The 18,609-nt window shown below is 39.4% G+C and overlaps 3 protein-coding genes across 3 annotated transcripts; 1 reads left to right on the forward strand and 2 right to left on the reverse strand.

The window, feature by feature from the left end:
- Positions 1–4,778: 4,778 nt before the first annotated feature.
- Positions 4,779–8,961, reverse strand: them4 (thioesterase superfamily member 4). Its single transcript, XM_084357404.1, has 6 exons — positions 8,515–8,961; positions 7,071–7,263; positions 6,397–6,559; positions 6,141–6,251; positions 5,419–5,543; positions 4,779–5,314 (listed from the first exon to the last, which is right to left on the reverse strand). The coding sequence occupies exons 1-6, from the start codon at positions 8,644–8,646 to the stop codon at positions 5,268–5,270; spliced, it is 771 nt and encodes a 256-aa protein (XP_084213530.1). The 5' UTR covers positions 8,647–8,961; the 3' UTR covers positions 4,779–5,267.
- A 2,620-nt stretch (positions 8,962–11,581) lies between these two features.
- Positions 11,582–14,666, reverse strand: LOC311259521 (uncharacterized protein). The gene is made up of 4 exons (XM_084356741.1): positions 14,176–14,666; positions 13,956–14,010; positions 11,828–11,945; positions 11,582–11,637 (listed from the first exon to the last, which is right to left on the reverse strand). The coding sequence occupies exons 1-4, from the start codon at positions 14,470–14,472 to the stop codon at positions 11,604–11,606; spliced, it is 504 nt and encodes a 167-aa protein (XP_084212867.1). The 5' UTR covers positions 14,473–14,666; the 3' UTR covers positions 11,582–11,603.
- Positions 14,667–15,235: 569 nt separating this feature from the next.
- On the forward strand, positions 15,236–18,609 carry LOC311259282 (uncharacterized protein). The gene is made up of 4 exons (XM_084356336.1): positions 15,236–16,373; positions 17,400–17,454; positions 17,635–17,746; positions 17,859–18,609. The coding sequence occupies exons 1-4, from the start codon at positions 16,080–16,082 to the stop codon at positions 18,100–18,102; spliced, it is 705 nt and encodes a 234-aa protein (XP_084212462.1). The 5' UTR covers positions 15,236–16,079; the 3' UTR covers positions 18,103–18,609.

An 18,609-nucleotide genomic window follows, 5' to 3' on the forward strand; every position in this document is an offset into this window, starting at 1 on the left:
CGCAGGTTTGGCCTTTTACCTCACGGTTTAGTGGGTTATAACATATTTGACATACATATAAACCCCTCTTCTCAGACTGGAGGCTTGTTCAAACCAGCTGCAGGGATCTGCACGTGTAATACATGCAGGAGAGTGTTTTAATAATGCCATGCAATAGGTCATTTTAGCTGAGGAAGGGAAACAACTGCAGACACAAAGAAAACGATGAATAATCGATATGTCTTCTCGGTTTACATCACTGTGGTGAACGCTCCTCTGAGACACTGCTCTTACACACTGCTGAACAGCCAATGCAAGAAAAGGCCATTTGCTGAAGTCTTAGACTCCAGTACATTTATCTAACAGCTGGAGATGCTGCTTACTTTGGAGGGAGGACTTAAAGGGTAACTCCACCATTTTGACATAGGCCATCAAAGTGTGTTTACAGGTCTTGATGTGTGCTACTGCATAATCCAAAAAAAGTAGCATTAAGCCTTTTGTGGCTGCAGAGGAAGCTGCATGTAATCTGATAAATTGCCTCCAGTGATGTCACTCAGTTACTAATACCGCTTTTCCACCAAAATTTTTTAAACACGTGTCAACCCGCTAAAAACCGCCTAATAAGCCCATTCCCACTTCCCGCAAGCAAGGCAGCCTGTCTGTGATTTTTATCTCAAGTGTTACGTTGTACGTTTCACGTCACGATTGCGCCTGGAAATAGAGGTAACGGAAGAGAAAACAACAAAACGGTGGATGAATTCTTTTGAGCGCCACAACCCCCGTGAAATGACTCAATTCACTGTCATAATTTGAGTCATTTGGAAAGTCTAGAAGAGCCGCACGATTAAATCATTTTATCCTCATTCAAGTTAGCTGGGCGCTAAACGGGAAGTTAGCAGGCTCGGTCGGCGGTCCAGGTATTTTTCACAGCTGGAAAGTCAAGTTTTTTTGGCTGCAAAACACAGCCGAGCAGCTTTCATAGGAATCACCGGGGCTCCACCTCCAACACTGTGTCCAGGAATAAAATGCCCTTGAACAGACTGCATCCCAAATTCCTTCCTTATTTATGCACCACCACCAGATGTTGATAATACGTCATCACTTCGTACGGCAGAATTTAACGTGTTCACCCGGGTCTTACGTTTAGATCAAAGCCGAGACGAGGTGATAAAAACACACGTCTACTGCACAGTCAAGTGACTCGGGTGTAAATGCCAAGTTTACACATTTCCATTGCACACAAAAGCCCGATCTTTGCGGGTTTAAGTGGGATTTTTGACCAGTGGAAAAGGGGTACGCGTTGCATTCTGGGTAATGTAGGAACCAGGTTTTGAAATGGAAGAAGAAAGTATGGAATTAAAAAGGTGATATCTCTGGTTCTGCTGTATCAAAAGTTATTGTTTGTTTTTAAAGGTGCAATATTTAATCATTTACCAAAATTAACCAAAATTATCAACAGAATATGAAATAACAGTTTTGACGTTATGACAAATCGTGTTGCAGAGATATGTATACTGAAGTTAGCATGCTAACCAGCAAGTGCTGGGCCTGAAAATGTATTTTTCCCAGTGCTAGTGGCGTCAAAACCAACTCTCCAGCTAGCTGCATGGCTAACTGAGCTAACAAGCTAACAGTAGCTACAGTCATATACAGAAGACAGTCAGCAGCAGTTAGCCACTCTGGTGATATGCTGCCCATATTTGTTGAGAATATAAATTCAATAGGTGGTCAGTTCTTACGTATTACACCTTTAAACTGTCCACAATGAGTCCAACAGTGTTGTAGGAGTGCAATGTTAGACCAGTCGACTGCTTTTCAGAACCTGGTGCTTACATTACCCACAATGCCACTTAGCCACTGAGTGAAATCACTGGGGGCAATTTATCAGATAACATGCAGCTTCCTCTGGAGCAACAAAAGACTTTATACTTCTTTATTTTCACATATCAGTAGTACTCCTCAAGACCGGTTAACACACTTTAAAGTTCAAAACTGGTGAAGTTGCCCTTTAAAATATGAGGTACAAGGTAGTTTGAATTAAAATACTGCTTACACATTTATGCATTTACTTACATTACCTTTAGTACTTTTACTTGATTGATATTTGCAATTCTAAAGTAAACAATCGATAACTGTTTCAGAAGTAGACACGAGGCCTATTTTGTTAAAGAAATTGATCCACAGCAATATTAATGTCAAGACAGAAAGATAAGTGTTCATTGTAAAGTCACTAACAGACACTTGTAGCAGGAAAGATTACGAGTGAAGTCAGCGATTAAGCCTTTCCAGTGGAAGTTGAGCTTTCACGCTGATATCTTCAGTGAAATCAGTTCTGGCAGTGCGACAGTGGACAGGGGTTGTTGCAGGCAGTTTTAACTGAAACTTGAAAACAACTGCCCCCACTGCCTCCCCACTGCCTCCACCCCCCACCCGCTTCCTCGTCCTGCATCCACCACACACACGCACACACGTTTTAGGCACTAGTTGCATTTCCACCTGCACTTAACTGAGGTTAAACATGTGAGGGGCCCTCAGGAGACCACCAGGCATGTACTGTGATGAGCCCACACTCAGAAACCACACACCAGACCAAACTGTGTGAGAGCTCCAGTTAAGTGCAGTCACAGGCATGCAGGGTCATAGCTAATAATTTACTGAGAAATAAAAAAAAAAAACTCACTCAGCAGCATCTGTATTTAAAAGTGGATGCAAGAAGAATTTACTCTGTAACTGTCACATGAATTTCAGTGATTATTCAGAGAAATGCCAGAGAACATTTTAATCTGTCTCAAATACATCAGAGGATTTTATTAGAAAGAAGTCACTGATATAACGAGCAGTGACAGCAAACATTAATAAGACATCTGATATATTTTAAGATCTTTTTTTGTTTTACATCTAGCTTGAATCCAGTAAATGTAATTGCCATGTCTTTTTTTTTTAATAAACATCAACATTAGACGTCACTGCTGGAAGTGCAGCTCAGTGATCTTGACGACTTGTGGAAAAATTAAGAGCAAGTGGCCTTTGCTCTTAGTTGCTAGTAAAACGTACGTATCAACACCTGGTTCTTGTCGGCTGCTGAGTAGCATTCTGACAAAATATAATTAGAAATGGTGAGATTACAAAAACACTTTAACTACGATTTTAAATAAACAGAATCTAGATAAATAATGGACATCAACCTCCTAACTGAGAGTAAACATACCATATGGTTTCATGAAGCTAGAGAAGCAAAATACTATAAATTAATTCAGATATTCATGTTCAGTGGACACTTAAGGTGAAGTTGTTGACTGTAGTTTAGCCTTTGGGACCTTCAGCGTCTATCAAACATGAATTTACAATTTATATAAGTTTTGGTTCTCTAGCTTCATGTAACCATGGTATGTTCGCTCTCAGTGAGGAAGTTGATGTTTGTTATTTCTCTAAATCTCATTTGTTGATTGTGATGTGGTTGCAGGCTCGCAGCCACTCCCTATTTAAGATGGCCTCTCTCTTGAACAAACTATTTGCCTGACGGTCTAGCACCTAAAAGTCGCCAATAAATGCGTTTCAGCACATTAGACAGTCTGCGGGAGTTGATCTTCTCATCCCTCTCCTACACACCTGTCTTATGTTATAGATGCGCAAGGTATTTTTCTGTTTGAGATTCAGACTGAAACAAGATTTAAACACACATATTCCACATTTGTTCCCAAACTGCCAGTTGTCTAAAGCAGCGAGGTCTTTTTTTCCCTCCCCCCAACATGTCACACACAATGTAAACATTATAAATGTTACACCAACAACAGCTTTGTGTTGTTACATTCACATGCAGATGTAAAAATCAAAAGCAATGCTGTCCTCAACAGTCAGTACAGTGTTTGTAGAACCCAAAATGGTGCTCTTGTTGCTTTCAGTTGTCATATTTTTAGCATCATGTCTTGCAGTAGCTGCCAGAGCAGCGCAGATCTCTGTGATGTGGACAGTGTTACTTTTTATGGCATTTTGTGGCATGCCTATGTCTGACAGTAGAAACTTGTGTCAGAGTGACAAACCAGCCTGCCAACGACATGAAATTGCTACTGTAGCATGATGATTTTGGGTTTTAACTCCTTGTTCTGCCATTTTAAGTCAAGATATTCTCATGGCATGCAAATTCATCCCACATACTCAAATAGTTAGTTAACAACCTTTACATGAAAATCAAATTAAAATGTGTTAGAATGAAGCATTAAACTCTGTTTTTTTAGCTGGTGGAACAAAAGATGCATCTCTTTCAATGAATCTCTTGCATCTTGCATCAGTTTATCAAAAATGAACACAATAAACATAAAATCAATACATCCTGCATTGGAGACAAAAAAACATTACATACACTTACACATTTCTTGAGCAAATGTTTCTAATTGCTTAATTTTTTGCACAGATCTTAACTTTTATTAAATATAGCAATTTCAGTAACTGACAATTATTCCTAATAACATCTACTACATATGCTGCTAGTTATATTGACAGGTAAACTATCAAGTCTGATCAAAGGACTGACTAAAAAAGTTTATAACTATAGTTCAGAGTGCTTACTTACTAAAATCGACACTGCTCTATGTTCAATATTTAAGAAACTTTAATGTTTCCTTATAATACAAAGAGAAACTCAACTTCATTTTTTGAATGAAGGTGCAATTCTTGGATCCATCTAATTTAAGATTCAGCAATTTCTTTGTGGAAAGGTCTGAAGCATAACCCTCAGTATATTAACCAAAAAAGGAAGACAAAGTTCCCTGTTGCAAACAATTTCACTTGATGACAAATAAATAAAACACAGGGTTTGTATAATTTATACAATACCAATCAGTAAGGCTTTATTAGAGAAAACAAAATATTAATGTACAGTACATTTTGAGCAATAACCTCACTTAAAAAGGTCCAAGTATTATATCTATAAAACCATCAACACTGTTGAACTTAAATAAATAAAACTTTAACATTAAGCTCAATAAATAATGTTTAGATATGTACTGTTGATGTGTTAGGGATACTAACAAGAGGTAGTTGAGTAAAGGTACTTCATCAACCTGTACACTTTGTCAGTTATAACGGAGGTCAGCAATGAGATTCATGAATACTAGGATATAATAAAAGATCAACAATGTTGTATTAGGAAAAGTTCCCTCTTAAATACACATTCCCCCAAAAACAATGCAAATATATGAGACAGTCACGCAGGCGCTCAAACACACACACACACTTTGTGGTCTCGGCACGCTGACAGTGTTAGCTGGTGTTAGACTGGTGCGTTTGTGTCAGCCTCCCAGTAGTAAGTGGCCGATGTTGATTGACACGAACAGTGCTGCACAAAAAGAAACAGGACAGTGACAATACAGCGGAGCAGAGACGTGACCAACCACACGCTCCATCAGACATCATGGCCATCATTCATGAGATGTGTGTTACCTGTTGTTTCTGTGTGGACTTTGGAGCCGTCGGTGTTGGTCACTTTACATGTAATAAATGTTTTTCTGCCTTCCTTCTTATCCAGAGTGGATTCAAGCAGCACTGTGCTTCCCAGTGGGATGGGGCTGTGGACAAGACAAGTGTTAGTCAGGGCAAACTGACTGTGGATGATGATAGTCGTACAATTTGGCATCATTATTATAGTTTTTTTTGATATCTGTGAACATCTGGCATTCAGTACATTTATGCTGATTTTGTGAGTCAAACAGCAGTGTAAAAACTACACAGATCACTGAATTGGATATTTCATTTGTGTGTTCAATCACTGTAAATGCACACTAAACCAACCCAGAGGTGGTTGACACTTATTTGACTTCTAATGAAATGCCTCATATGAACACATACACCCTGCACATGGCACAACGTTCTACTGAAACAAATGAGGTTACACAGACACACAGACCCCGCCTGCTCCTAACACCGAGATCAGATGATAAAATTAACAACAGGATATAGTATATACCAGAGGGTGTAATGGACAAAACCTACAGAAAACCAATGTCTATCTACAGGCTAAGAAATTATAAAGCAGCTTTTACATTTTGGCTAATATTTTATCAAAGCAATCAACATTAAATCTGCTGGACTACATAACAAAAAAACACTCTATTTCCACAACAAATCAACTGTTTAAAGTCTATCAAAATATTTTCTTTGTGTACCTGCGGTAGCTGATGTTGAGGTTGGCAGTCATTACAGGTCCAGAGAGTATTGTTGCGTGAGTTCCTGTCACAGTATCAATCATGGTAGCTATTGCCCCCCCGTGGACATGTCTGGCAACACACACAAGACATCAAATCCAAAATTTAGATTCCAAGATTTATTCATTTGTTGGAATTTTTGCCTTTAGTGGAATAAAATATTTTAAAATACAACAAGCACATGCACAAAGTTGTACTACATCAACAGTTATCTCACCCTGGCGGCCCCTCCAATAGATGTCCAGCCTGGAAGATGCACACACACTTCTTCTCCTCACTGTTAACAAACAAAACATACTCAAATGCTGCTCCCGCATCTCTGATGTTCCTGGTAAAAAGACGAGCTTTTGACTGGATTATCTTACTAAGATACACTCCACCTGATGGAAAAAGCACACAAAAGAACTGTCAGCAGCTAACAGAGCATCCCAGGAAATACAAGAAAAACATAATACAGGTGCAAGCAGGGGTCGTACAGCATCAAGTTCGGCTGATAAATTCTCTGTAGGCTCTTCACTAGAACAACCCCCAGCATATGTCCCACTGCCATTGTGTACATTGTTATTACAAAAAAATAATGAAATAGTTGATCAAAAGTCTGACAAGTTCACAAAAAATTATAAAAACTAGTACAAGTTATACATTATTAAAAAACAGGTAATATGTCATGACCAAACTATGTCCCAGAACATAATTATGATATATCAATATAATATATGATAAATTATATTTTGTCAAAAGAGCAAAGACAAAAACAGAGCAGTTCAACCCTAAGAGCTCAATCCATTAATCACTTCCAAAACTGAAGCACCATCACTACGCCTACTCAATTTCATGAACACAACAAAAACACAGAAAGACAAACATCCCATTCACAGTCTGCACTTTTACCTGTAGCATACTTGAGGAGGCGATTGTAGCTCGGCAGTTTCCTCCACGGCCCTTCCTGTTTCTCTCCTCCCTCCGTCTCCACCTCACACTGGCTGTTATAATGCTCGTATAGCCGCTTCATTTCTGAGCCCCACGAGGAGTTAGGCAGGCTGAAGTCCCGGGGCTTGGAGGAAAAGGGTGATGGCAGCGCCAGCTGTGCAGGGAAATGTTGTATCACCCATTAAGTTATTTGAAGTGGGATGAAAAAGGCTTTTTACAGGGCTCCAGACTATATTTGTATAGTGGTTGCACTGGTGTTTCTAACTTTTTCTTTTAGGTGCCTATGCACATAATCTAGGCTCACCCAATTATACATTTGAATTCAATTTCTTAATAAATTGTGTAAATGAAGGGTAACAGTGTGTTTTATTCGGACGAGAAAGATCTTCATTGAGTGATTTTAATGCCTAAAAAAAACAACTAAATAATCAAGCTCTTCATTTTCATGACTGAATAAACTGAATAAACTGAATAAACAAACCGATGTTAAATGACAACTCAATTTCATACTGTTTGTTTATATGTGGTGGACCCTGCCACCTTTCTAGCTTCAAACTTTGTTCTGGGGACCTTATTTTCCTCTGAGAACATCTTGTTTATTCAGTTATGGAAAAAACTACATAGCGCTCCTTTAACACCAGAGAAGGTTCAGACTGTCCAGTCATAAAGATTAGAGGACCTTGAGGTGTCTAAATCTCTTGAGATATGTTCTCTCCCCTCATTATGACCTTGTTTTCTTGTTTTCTATCTATGCTAGAACTGTAATAAATACAGTCTTTCAGTCAAAAGCGACAGACCAGAGAGTGATCTGTTGTTCATCATGCTGTCAGAGAGATATCAATGTCACTATATGCTTCTGAGGTTGTCACTTACAGTGGTGTTACTGCTGGACTGCATTATATTAAAATACATTTTAAATATTCTTCCGCTTCATGTTTGTAGATGCAGTGGGCAAAACATCAGAAACACCTCTAGATATAATACAGTCCAGTTCAACAACAACACCACAAACTACATCCCCAGTAATAAACATGGTTAGATCAACAGCTCTCTTTACAGGGTGCCAAATAAAGTGACCACTCAGTGCATATGAATAAGAATATAATAACAATATAAACTGACATATTCAGTGGTTTCCATCATAGATATAGGCCCATTTATAAAATACATGTTAACAGACTAATTCTACATGGCTTTAAATGAACATTTTGACATTTTTTGACAATATAGACTTGAGTTATATTTTCAGTTCCCCTTGACAACCCCAGTGCTTTACACTGTATCACAGGCTAACTAGAGAAAAGTCTGGAAGGGTTGAAAGGAGAACTAGTTTACATGGCAGATGAAACTCTATTCAAACAGATCATCCAGTCATTTCAAGCACTTTCTTCCAAACAGTACCTACCACCATGCTCCGTACAAGGGTGCTCCTGACTGCCACGCTTGTAGCAGACGGCCGGCTGAGGTGAGCCTTCATGGGAGAGAGAAAGCCGAGGCGTTGAAAGCCATTAAATAATCTACCGAGGCTCCTTGCCATCTGTACACTGCTTCAGCTGACGAGAATGGAGGGAAACCTTTCTCTGTCTCTCACAGAGCTTCCTGTGTTTTGAGGGAGTAGGCTGATGGTGTAACAGCTGTTAGCAGGTGTAGCTTTAGCTAGCTAACGTTAGCTAACACCTTGAGAGCACTAACGTTGTAATAAAGAACGAGCTGCTTTATAATGTCGAGTACGCATGTTTAACACATGTTTGTGTTAGTCCAAGAAAATAAAAATACGCCCTGTTTAGACACACTGCTCTTGTTTCACCGGTGACTTTCGTGTGTCATCAGACCTGATCAGAGATGTGTCAACTTCCGGCACGAGGTTTTCCAGTACAGCGTCATCGAGGTCACATGACTTACTCCCTGCACTGTGATTGGCTGCGGGGCACACCATAATATTGCTTAACATTTTCCAGTCAGTTGTGGCGGTTCCATACCTGATTGTGCATATATATATATATATATATATATATATACATATATATTAACCCTCATGCAACTGATTTAAAAAATATCTTACTCACATTTAGTACAAAAAATGTAGTATTTCTCTTCATTTTTGACATGGAACATTTTTTTGTACTAAATATGGTCTTTTATCAGTTGCATGAGGGTTAAGTTTTATTAAGAGGCAAAGCACCCTATAGGACCCAAGGAAAATACCATGTATGGGCCAAAGTGCCCTAACTAGTGAAAATAAAATAAAATAAAATAAAAATAATAATTTAAATAAAAAATTAAATTAATCAAGGACCACAGAATGAAAGCCGTGGAATTATGCTGTAATCATGGTGGGTTGAAAAACAGTTTTAATGGTAGTTTTAGCTGTCTGTCTCCAATATACAGTGTATTATAGACATAATATGAGCTGAAGCTAAAATTTAAAAGAAAAAAAAACACCTTTGCCAAAATGTATGCAATATGCATTAATACAGCTAGAGTGATCCAAAAATGTTGTTAAATATGAGGACTAATTTTTGATATTCAAAAGTGTCATACAATAATGTTTAAAACACAATCAAACTCCAGACTGTGTACAAAAGTATTTTCAATTCAGGGGACCTGATATCAAATATGATCTGAGGAGTGTTTGTAAGTTTACTGCACTAAATATAAACACACATTTGTGGACTTTTTTTTTTCTTTTAAAAAAAGATTTTAGATTTTGGGGGGTAGCATGAATTGATAAGAATTTAGTTCATTTTTCAAACAATCTCAGCAACACAGTCAATGTGTACTAAACTGTGGGACACTTTTCATTGCTTTGACACAAAATGCATTCAGTGACCACAACTTTCATGTTTTATGAATTCACACTCAAACAAAACCATCAAAACTCTATTTACAGACCATTTTGCAGATGTTTAAATACTGCGGGAATGGATCAGATCAGGCATGCAAAAAGATTATTTCCCAGATGTAAGAGAGGATATTAGGATGACATAATGCAGAATTTCATAGCAATTTCCATAACATTAAAATATACTACAACAAAGGACAAACCATGCAGTAAAGAGCTGCCATTATTCTTATTGTAATAGAATCTTAGTTTATGCACAAGAAACACGAAAGTTTAAAAAATTATTCAATGCAAGCAGTCTTAAGATATACAAATTATTCACAGGTATTGCATCATTTTATAAACCCTTCTCCAAATGTGATCCTTTGAATAAAACCTGATTGCTCATTGCACTTGTTGTAACACTAAATTCGTTCACAATTAGACAACATTTCACTCAACAGCATTGAAGTTAACTTTAGTGCATTGGAAGAGGTGATAAATTGACCGAGACAGATTCAACCAGACGTCTCTCTGTTACGCCTATTCAGGAGACTTCAACTTTGTCATACCATCCTCCAGAACAGTATCTGGTGTTTGCTAACATGCTGAAGACAAACTTTGACGGCTCCGATGCAAAGCAGACAGACTGAAGAGGTAGAACAGGAAATGGGAGATAAACTATGCATGCTAAGTAGCTCTTAATCATGACTGAAAAATGCAGTGAGACCTTCAATCTTAATCCTTGGTTCTGCACTAGGGGGAGGTAGAGGAACATGCCACTCAACTGTTTTTTATCATCATTTGATTTCTGATGAATACATGACATAGAAGAATGTACTTTGTCAGAAATTATTAAACATTTTCTAGCTCGGTTTAAATGATGTCAGTTATGGACTGAACTTTTCCACACCCTTGGATGGGACGTGGATTTTTTCAAGCTTATTGTTCCACGCACATCGGTGAACAGATTCCTCCACACACAAGATCTTTGACATTAAACAGAAGCCCATGTACTTTCCTAGATGCTGGTAGTCAGTCAGGCTTCATTAGGGCGGAGGGCGACATTTACATACTGTAAACGCTTCAGGCAGGTTGGGTCAGGTGCAACGCAATGTGGTTTTACCGGTTCAATCAGGCAAAGCTATCTTTGATAACAACTATGCATGAGTCAGCGTATTTATTTGTGAAGGCTGTAATTACAAGCAGCAGTGTGTTTTACAGACAAAACACAGAATGAGGGGGTGCCCATTAGCTCAGTTGGTAGAGCAGGCGTCCCATGTACAGAGGCCTCGGCCCGGGGTTTGAGTCCGGCCTGGGCCCTTTGCTGCGTGTCACCCCCCTTCCCTCTCACCCTGTTTCCTGTCATCTTTCTGAAGCTGTCCTATCAATAAAGCAAAATAATTAAAAAAAGACCAAATGAGATCTGACCAACCAACATCATCACATTACAAAATTAAATAAAACTACGTAACATTTACCCACTCCCTATGCCTGAGCCATTCATCAACGTTTTTTTTTTTAAATCTTTTTTTAAAAACATACTTTTTACTTTAGAGAACTAGCAGAGCTGTTACCACATCAGGAATATTATAAAACATAGCCTTGTATGAAAGGTTTGGCTTTTCTTCATAAAAGCTCACAGTCAATGTTGAGTGTTTCTGAGATGACTTTTATTGTGGAGCCCCAGAGATGCCACACAGTTTCCTGCAAAGTGAAGAGAAAAAAAATGTTAATTAGTGTGCAAAGTCTGGATGTAATAAGTCTGCTTTAAGTCTTTACTTTTGCAGCCATTACTTTATTGTGTGTCTCTGTTCTGTAATAATGGATGATGTGAGGATATAATGGATTTGACTGCTCTTTTTCTGAGGATGCAGGTAGGCATTTCAAATCTTACTGTGCTTCCTCCTTGGTCGTATCTGCAAAGGCACAAATAGCTTTGTCTCGATCCAAAATCTGTTGTTTCAAGCTCCGAATGTCGTTCTCAGCGGTTCTCTGAGCCTCCTCGTGATCAGCTGAGGAAATGACAGAGGGAAACAAATGTTATTCCCGAGCATGTACAGAATGAGAATGTAAATAATTTAACAACATTTAAAGGATTGATTTTAGGTTGAAAACAAATAAAGGCATTGTCAATTATTAAGTCGTTAAAATGATAATGGTAGCTACTACTTTTGCTGGACTCAGACTTATATACATCACTGTAGCTATGAGCAGGTTAGAGACTGAAACAAAGCAACAATCACAGCAATTTGTGAAATTGTCAAAACATGTAATCTACAGGATTTATCTACATGGTTAAATATTAAAAAAAAAAAAAAAAATAGTGAAATATTACATTTATGAACTCTGGAGTCAGAGGGAGGTGATTGGGGTGGATGGCAAGTGTACAAAGTCCTTAGCGGTCACACCAGCATCCAGGTTTTGCATCTACTTTGTGGTTTGGTTTAGGCAATAAAAGCTATTTTTATTTTTAAAGATATTTTCCGTCCGTGAAAGAGTCAGAGAGTTTATTGGATTATATATTAATTAACAATCAGTTTGTGAACTAGTGACTAGTGAGTAAATGTAATCCTTGAGATGCATGTACATGGACACAAATCTTCCTTTTTAAACTCGTGCCGAATGTCACAAGAAGAATGGACAAAGTGTACCCATGTGAACTGCCGTCATTCTGGGTTGAGCTAAGAGCAGTCTGCCTGGAGCCTTGTAGGTAAGAGCTGTCACATCTAGTTCCACAGGTAGTGATGGAATATAACTAAGTGCATTTAGTGAAGTACTGTAGTTAAAGAGTAATTCAACTAATTTTACACATGTACTACTGCATACGTACTGCATATGTAAAAAGGAAGAAGAATGCATTAAAAATAAAACAGGCAATATCTCTCTTTCTGCTGTATCAAGTTTGATCATTAGTGTTCAACTGTCCATAATGAGTCCAACAGTGTTATAGGAGTGCAGTGTACTTTTTAAAAACCTGCTGCCTACATTACCCAAAATGCAACTTGAGCAACTGAGTGACATCACTGGAGGCAATTTATCAGATTACATGCAGCTTCCTCTGGACCCACAAAAGGCGTTATACTACTTTTTTCACATATGCAGTATTACTCCCCAAGACCGTAAACACACTTTAATGTGTAAAACTGGTGGAATTACCCGTTAAGTACAAATTTGAGGTACATGTAGGCCTCTTTTACTTGAGTATTTCCATTTTCTGGTACTTTGGTATATTTCCACGCCAATACATTTTGGAGGCAACTAATGTCTGCTACTTTTTACTTATTACAATATATTTAGTTGACAACTTGTTTACAGTTGCTGTAACTTTAAGGGCTTCAACTAATGATTATTTACATTGTCGATTAATTAATCGATTAGTGGTTTGGTCTATAAAATGGTGAAACATGTTGGCCGGTGTTTCCCAAAGCCCAGGGCGAAGTCCCTGAATGGCTTCTTTTGTTTACAACGGCCCAAAGATATTGAGTTTAAAGAAACCAGAAAAGATTCAGATTTAAGAAGCAGCAGTCAAATAATTCAGACTGATTTCTTTAAAATAAATTTTTAGCTACTTTTCAGATTGCATGCTGCATCAGAGCCAAAGTAGCACATTTTGAAATAAATGTTAATCGGTAATCAGATAAAAAAAAAAAATTTAAAAATCACATTTTTCAATGATCAGAAAATTGTTGAATATCTGAAAATCAGGCAGGCAAGTAATAAGTTGACCCATATCGGTACTTTAGTATGAATCTGGGGTACTTTTACAACACTGTCCACATGTTTGAATAGAATACAAGGAAGTTCTTCCAGGACATCTTGTTGTGTGGGTTCTTCGTGGCCTGTATTGACGTGTGAGACGTCTCAGCAGCTCCAATTTATCATTTGTATTTTAAAAAGGCCAATCAAAAGCCTGGTTGGTGTGTTAAATAAATGAGCTCGTCACATTCTCCTATGTGGATCAGTTTTGGCTACACTTTTACTATCTGCCCAGAGCTGACAGGTGGAACAAAAGGCTGCCTTACCTTTGAGTTTATTTATAGCCTCTGTGATCTCTGGCTTCTTCTTCTCAGCATCTGTCTATTCAGGGCACAGGTGGAAGTATTTGTCAGCAATTGGATGAATGAGTTAGGAGGATAAAGGTACACTTAATACATAAACCTGATATTTTGATACGTTGATCCTGACATGCAGAGTTCACACAGTCTCGAGTGAATGTGCAGCAGAACAAACACCGTCCCTTACCTTTTCAGCGTTACAGGTCTGCAGACTTTTCTCGAGTTCCTCTCCTCGAGTTTTATCATCTGTCTTTTGCTTCTTCAGGTCGGTCATCTGGGTGCTGAGAGCCCCCAGCGTCGCCTTCAGGTCAATCATTTTGTTCTTTGTTGTCACGATGGCTTCCTCCTTCTGCCTGATGCTCGCCGAGCTCTCCGACATGCGGGTTTTCAGGTGATGCAGGTTATACTCCTGGCGCAAGGCCTGGGAGATCATCACGATCGTCACGGCCAAACTCACGCCGGTTAAAATAACGACGATCTTCATCGTGGTTGAGGTGGAGGACGACGGGGCCAACTGGTGGAGACTGCTGCCGGTCACTTGTTGCTCATTCCAGGTGTAGGCTACCTCTCCAGCGCTCTGCAGGTGAGACGGTGTGTGCCCACTGCACTTGAAAGCTGCCCCACCTGCTCAACAAGTTGGGCGGGACGATCCACCTGTTGCCACCTGTTGCCACCTGTGACTCCTGCTTATGGTCTCTGCAGGCACACCTTCAAGGATGTGCGTCATTGTTATGTTGCTGAAGCTTCCCTGCATTTACTCCATTGCATTTATTTGAGAGCTATAGTTACATTACACGTCGGAATTTTACATACAGAATAATGATAATGATACATAATATAAAACAAATTAACTGTATATAAAGTACCAACATCATTAATATGCTGCTTACTTTAATGCATCATAAATAATATTATTATTATTTCAAAGAAACAAAGTATATAACAATATAATACTCTGAAAGGGGCCATTCTGCATTACAAGTACTTTAAAATTCATCTTGTAAATGATGCTATAATGTTACTTTGCTTTAACTGTGATGTACTGCTACTTTTGCTCATGAGGAATATCTGAATACGTCATCTACTGTCGTATAAAGACTTCTCTCGTTTCTTGTTTGTTCAAAAGGTTTTTCAAAGTTTCAAAAGTCAGAAATCACCAGGAATCCTCAAAGCTGAGTGTAGTAGAGCTTTTATTGCCGGCAGTAAGAGCATGAGATCATACAGAGACGAAGTCCATGAACAACTGACCTGATCTTCAACAGTAGGTGTCTTCTTTTAGGCCCAAAAACTGTGAGTGTCCTCCCATGGCCTAATGGTGTCATCCAATCCTTATTCTTCCTCAACTCTGCTGACATGGGTATTTTTCCCCTCACAGCTGCACCTGACTGTGCCTCATGGTTACATGAGTTCATTCTTAAATCTGTGGTTACGTTTCACTTTATGTTATCACAATACGGTGATTCAATTGATAGGTGCATATTCAATAGAATGGTGCAGAGTAATACATGTTTCAACCATCCATTGTGATTTCTTCACACTTGACTATTAGTGTGAATGCTGACACAGTATTAGTGGTACTCACTCTATAAAGTCGCTAACCTAGATCTTCATGACTGAATGATAAACTAGGTGGATCACTATAGGAAAGAGGATTAGCATCCTGTTACCATGGAAAATGCTGGTTCAAGTGAAGTGACCACCACACATCTGTCCTGTCTATCAACACAGATTTGACACGTAGCCTCCTGTTTATCTACCTTCATAATTGGTGTGTTTGATGAAGGCAAGCAGGACATAACAGGGTCAACCTGTCTGTCAGAAGGCACACAAAACAGAGCAGAACAGGGCGTGTCTTCTCCGCTGCTCTCAACCCAACACACCTGAGCATGTGCCCAATCCAGACGCGCAGGTAAGACAGCCTCCATGTTTGATCCCTTCGGCAGAGAGGTGTAACCAGGGCGGCTGTGCACTCCTGCTGACTCCGACTCTCACATGGAAGTGAGGGAGGCTGTGCTGTGACACCTGTAGAAGAACCAGACCTCACCAAGGACGCGTTTCCTCCGCAAAGAAGGCTCACAGCTCGCGTAAAGCATGAAGGTGCAGGTGATCCTCCCGTTGTCTTTAGTCCTGTCTGTGGCTTTGTTGGGTGTCTTGAAAATCCGGAAAAAGGTGTCCGACAAAGAGTACAAAAAGGACGGCTTTGAGAATATCAAGCTGCGGGTGACCAACGATGTGCTGGGAGAGTATGTGCGGGAGCTGGCAGAGACGCAGAACCTGCTGAAGACGGCCCAGGCCGATCAGGCGGACCTGGAGAAAGACGCGAACGATTTCCGGGCCAAAACAGACGCGTTTAAGGCCAACTTGGACACCTGCGAGGGAGCCAAGGTGAGCAGAAATGAGAGAGAGGAAACCATGTGATATAACTGCACAGCTGGAAGACATGAGAGGGCGGTAAACATTGGTAATCAAGAAACGCTGAATTACTTTATAACCTTTTTAAAATGGCAGCACTTGCCTTTTCATAGCCACTGGGATGTTCTGCGCGATGTAATCTCTGTCTGTGCTTGAGCCAAACACAACACACATAACCTGTTTCACTTGTTCAGGATGAGCACATCATCAGCACCTGCCAGGCCTTTCTTCCACTGTCAGAGCAGGACTGACTAAAGGCCTGCAGGCATGAGCAAACTGTCAATAATCCAGATTTTCTTCCATTGTCATGTGATTTGTAAACCATCTATTGCTTAAATGATGTAAATCTACAGCCTCTGCTGGTAGGCCTTCACCTTTATGGGGTCACACGCTAATTTCCTTTCCCCCCCTACCCAATCCTTTTCTCAGTGGTGCTCGATATGTTATTCTTTCAGAAAAAAAATGCATATTATAATCGAGAAATATAGTCCATCCCCTCCCGTCTCTGGGTGCGACTGTTCCTGTGCTGAAATATGTTGTTTTCGCTCACATTTTAAAAACGTATACAAATGCATAAGAAATGTGCATCACCAGAGCAAATGTTCTTCTGCTGTGGCCAACAATCACACGGCTGAGGAGCAAGTCAGAAATGTATCACACTGTAGCTCTGTGTGGTTTTTTTCCAGTAATCTGCATTTACATACCTATCGGTCGCTCTCTTCCCATTTACTGCCCTTCATTGACCGCAGTTCCCCAGATCATCTAATGAAACCTCACCCTAAAAAGAGTCGTCCAGTGCACATAGATAATGGTAATGTCAAAGGAATCAACAAGATTTTAGGAGGTGGAAAAATAATCTTGCAACTCTGATTAATGCCATGAAAGAAATGTTATTTGGAGGAAGTTGCTGCATCAAAGTTGAAGATGTATGGATACAGGATGTTAGATTTTCTCCTACGATCTCAGGTTTGTGTTGCTGATTATCTCTTCCACTTGCAGAAATCTGCCAAAGATGAGCTGGCAACAGTCGAGTCAGAGCTCAATAATCTCAAAGGTAGGTGCAGATTTATGGGCCTCATGTGTCAGGTATTCAGTAATTGAGAGAAGAGACAAAGCAATCAAGCACATATACTTGTTCAAATACATTTCAGTTTATTTCTCTTCCGGCTAAAACATTGAGCTTTTAGTTGGTGAAACACTTACATTTCCCCTTGTCATTTTATAATACCTGCAGGTGAAACGGAGAAGCAGCAGAGCGACTGGAAAACAGAAGCGGATGCACTGAAAAGTCAGCTAGCAGCACGGAGCTCAATCTGTGACCATTTGAAAGCAGGCTCCCAAATCGGGTAAGATTACTACTTTACTGGACTTTTAAAAAAATATAGTTTTCTGCAAAGTGTGTTGAACATCAAAGATTTTATCTATGCATTCACCTCATTTTCTACTGTTTGCTTAAAGCAATTTGTGTGGAGCTGTGGAGGCCCCAAAAAAAGAGGAGCCAAAGGCAGAGGCTCCGAAGCCAGAGGAACCTAAAGCAGATGCTCCGAAACCAGAGGAACCTAAAGCGGATGCTCCGAAACCAGAGGAACCTAAAGCAGATGCTCCGAAACCAGAGGAACCTAAAGCGGATGCTCCGAAACCAGAGGAACCTAAAGCAGATGATCCGAAACCAGAGGAGCCGAAGGCAGAGGCTCCTCAGTAGAGACGCTCTCTACAAATCTTCATTTGTTAAACAAAAACACTGTCCAGGACTTTGTTTGAAAGGGTCGCTGTCACATGTTGTACGAGTAGGAAACTAACATTTGACTCTTCAGGTTTTGCACCTGTTCATTGGGATGTTAATGAACATATTCCTTTTCAAGCTGGTATTTATTTTTTATGCAACAATGTGATGAAGAACGAAGATATGTTTTGTAAGGTATGTGTTAGAAATGCTTTGTAATAAACAGATTGTCACAATGCAAATATTATATGCTGTTAGGGTCAAGAGTTCACTCACTTTTGTTACCGAAGGTCAATGTGAGAAGAAAGCTTCTCTGCTTCATGTATTCAGCAACTGTGATTGTCTGGCATAATTCAGTTTGGATTTATGGCTCAAATCAAATAAATACGCAGCTGTAAAGCAACTCTTGTTCTCAAAGTTGTGGGGGATGTATACAGTAATATTGTCAAGAATTGAACTTTGAATAAAAAATATTCTAATAAATTG

Source organism: Pagrus pagrus (genome assembly GCF_965226575.1).
Source record: "Pagrus pagrus genome assembly, chromosome: 7".
Classification (NCBI taxonomy): domain Eukaryota; kingdom Metazoa; phylum Chordata; class Actinopteri; order Spariformes; family Sparidae; genus Pagrus; species Pagrus pagrus.

Excerpts from the sequence above, each read along its gene's own strand:
- them4 (XM_084357404.1), bottom strand. The coding sequence starts at position 8,646 with ATGGCAAGGAGCCTCGGTAGATTATTTAATGGCTTTCAACGCCTCGGC. Across the intron at positions 7,264-8,514 it reads CCCTTGTACGGAGCATGGTG|CTGGCGCTGCCATCACCCTT; the intron begins GTAGGTACTGTT and ends TTCCCTGCACAG. Across the intron at positions 5,544-6,140 it reads CTCAACATCAGCTACCGCAG|CCCCATCCCACTGGGAAGCA; the intron begins GTACACAAAGAA and ends TCTTGTCCACAG.
- LOC311259282 (XM_084356336.1), top strand. The coding sequence starts at position 16,080 with ATGAAGGTGCAGGTGATCCTCCCGTTGTCTTTAGTCCTGTCTGTGGCT. Across the intron at positions 17,455-17,634 it reads AGAGCTCAATAATCTCAAAG|GTGAAACGGAGAAGCAGCAG; the intron begins GTAGGTGCAGAT and ends TAATACCTGCAG. Across the intron at positions 17,747-17,858 it reads AAAGCAGGCTCCCAAATCGG|CAATTTGTGTGGAGCTGTGG; the intron begins GTAAGATTACTA and ends GTTTGCTTAAAG.
- LOC311259521 (XM_084356741.1), bottom strand. The coding sequence starts at position 14,472 with ATGAAGATCGTCGTTATTTTAACCGGCGTGAGTTTGGCCGTGACGATC. Across the intron at positions 14,011-14,175 it reads AGACCTGTAACGCTGAAAAG|ACAGATGCTGAGAAGAAGAA; the intron begins GTAAGGGACGGT and ends TGCCCTGAATAG. Across the intron at positions 11,946-13,955 it reads GGCTATAAATAAACTCAAAG|CTGATCACGAGGAGGCTCAG; the intron begins GTAAGGCAGCCT and ends TCATTTCCTCAG.